The 1,945-nt window shown below is 37.7% G+C and overlaps 1 protein-coding gene across 1 annotated transcript in view; it reads left to right on the top strand.

The window, feature by feature from the left end:
- Positions 1–1,945, top strand: part of ITGA2 (integrin, alpha 2 (CD49B, alpha 2 subunit of VLA-2 receptor)) — a gene marked incomplete at its 5' end in the record, with an annotated part of 32,569 nt that overhangs the window by 19,073 nt on the left and 11,551 nt on the right. The window contains 3 exons of the mRNA XM_010149530.1: positions 75–167; positions 1,208–1,284; positions 1,383–1,466. Of these exons, the coding sequence (XP_010147832.1) occupies positions 75–167; positions 1,208–1,284; positions 1,383–1,466 (254 nt within the window). The remainder of the gene's footprint in view (positions 1–74; positions 168–1,207; positions 1,285–1,382; positions 1,467–1,945) is intronic.

The following is a 1,945-nucleotide window of genomic DNA, read 5'->3' as shown; positions in this document are numbered from 1 at the left end:
ATACAGACTGGGAACTTCCTCTCTGCTTTATCAAAACCTGGTATCAAGATGATATTTCTGTCTTTCCTCTGCAGAGTGATGGGACTGAAGTCTCATGTCAGACAGGAACAGCACAAAGTACAGTCATTTGCCAAATAAGCTATCCTGTTTTCAGAAGCGGACAACAGGTACAGCTAGTGTGTTTAAATAACCTAGAATGATACCCAAAAGCTTTCTTGTTGTTTTCCCCCAAATCTGCATTTACTGCTGGTCAGAATTTCTTTGACTTCCCTTTGGGTTTCAGAGGCATTAAAAGAAGCAAACCTTGGGCTAAACATTTGTGATACCATGCCAGATTAAAGGAAAAAAGGCTCCTGAAACACATTTGTCCTTACCCATGGCTTTCAAATGCTATTGGAGCTTTGTAACTCCTGGAGGGTGACGGCTGGGGGCAGAAGCAGAGAGTATTGTGTGTAGCCTCCTGAGCAAAGTTCCAATCAAACCCCTCCTGCTGTGTGAACCTGGGGTATCTCCCTCCCCTGCTCTGTGAATCTCATCTCTCCTGGAAAGCAGCATTGCTTTGAGAGCAGAAGGGTGGTCCACACAGCCCGAAGAGAGATTGTATGTCCTTTTTCTCATCTGTACCATAAATCTCAGGATATCCATGGCTTCATGGAACTTAATCTCTTATTCATGGAGGACAGAACAGAACTAGTCTTCCAGCCTCTAACACGATCAACTGGAGCAATAACAGACTTGATACAAAGAATAGAAACATGTTGTTCTGCTGCAGGGGGAGCAAAACAATAATAATTTAAAAATTTACATGTAAAAAGCTATGTTTGTTCTGAATTTTTAGGGGCATTGGTCAAAGTGGACTTCTTGGAATAAATGTCAGAAAACAGTTAATACAAAGATTGTGTTTAAAAGGATGTTACTGGAGCCATCCTGAACACCTTTTGTTGCAGCTTGTAGCTAGTTATACAGAATCTAGAAGTGCAAATATCTCATGTTCATGTAACAATGCCAGTTTGTATTGGAAAGTGAGAACAAAGCAGTTCTGAAGTATTAGAAATTACTGAAATATTACACAGAAATTGGTGGAGAATTCAGATACAGAGGGCAATTCTAGATTGTTGCACATATGAATAATTATGTTGCTATTGGGAAGTCCTTTGAATGTTGTACCATCAACTCATTTACTGTGTGTTGCTTGTCTTTTCCACAGGTATCCTTTGATATTAGTTTTGATTTTAACCTGAAAAATCTTCAGAATGTGGCAATTCTAAGTTTTCATGCGTTGAGGTAAAGTACATAATTGTATGAAAGCACATTAGGTGTTAATACCTTATTTGTACAAAATGATATTATAAAAACTGACTTAAATGTGTTTTGATGAACAGTGAAAGTAAGGAAGAGCAAGAATTGGACAACCAGGTCAGCCTGTCAATTCCTTTGCGATATGACGCAGAAATGTACTTCACAAGGTATGCTGAATAATGAAAAGGGTAACTGTCATTTTGCTAAGGCATGTGAATACAGTAACAGTTTTGAAAAGCCACTGAAAAGATAGTTAAACTTTGGTTTGATTTTGGAAATCATAAGAAATTCCCACTTCATCAACAGTAGCAAAATTTTATGTTCTTCCAATAATCTTAGATGCAAGAATTTATGGAGTATGTAGTAAGACAATGTGGATCCACACTTACTTCTGCACAATTGTTACAGATGCTCACATGAATGGAAGTGGTATAAAAAACAAACAGTGCTTGTGGTTTTGATAATATAATCAGTATATGCTATATAAGGTTGGGTCTCTGGGCTCAAATGTAGTGACACTGGATCATCTCTGAAGATTAAGTGATTAAAACTAAACAAAAGGACAATAACAAAAAGAAAAAAAAGTGCCCCAGCTCAAACTCTCAGCAAAGGCAGGGGGAGAAGATAAAAAATAATATGTATCTGC

The sequence above is a fragment of the Eurypyga helias genome, unplaced genomic scaffold (genome assembly GCF_000690775.1).
Source record: "Eurypyga helias isolate BGI_N326 unplaced genomic scaffold, ASM69077v1 scaffold38113, whole genome shotgun sequence".
Lineage (NCBI taxonomy): Eukaryota > Metazoa > Chordata > Aves > Eurypygiformes > Eurypygidae > Eurypyga > Eurypyga helias.
Note: the sequence above shows the minus strand (reverse complement) of the source record. Positions and strands in the feature narration are given on the sequence as shown.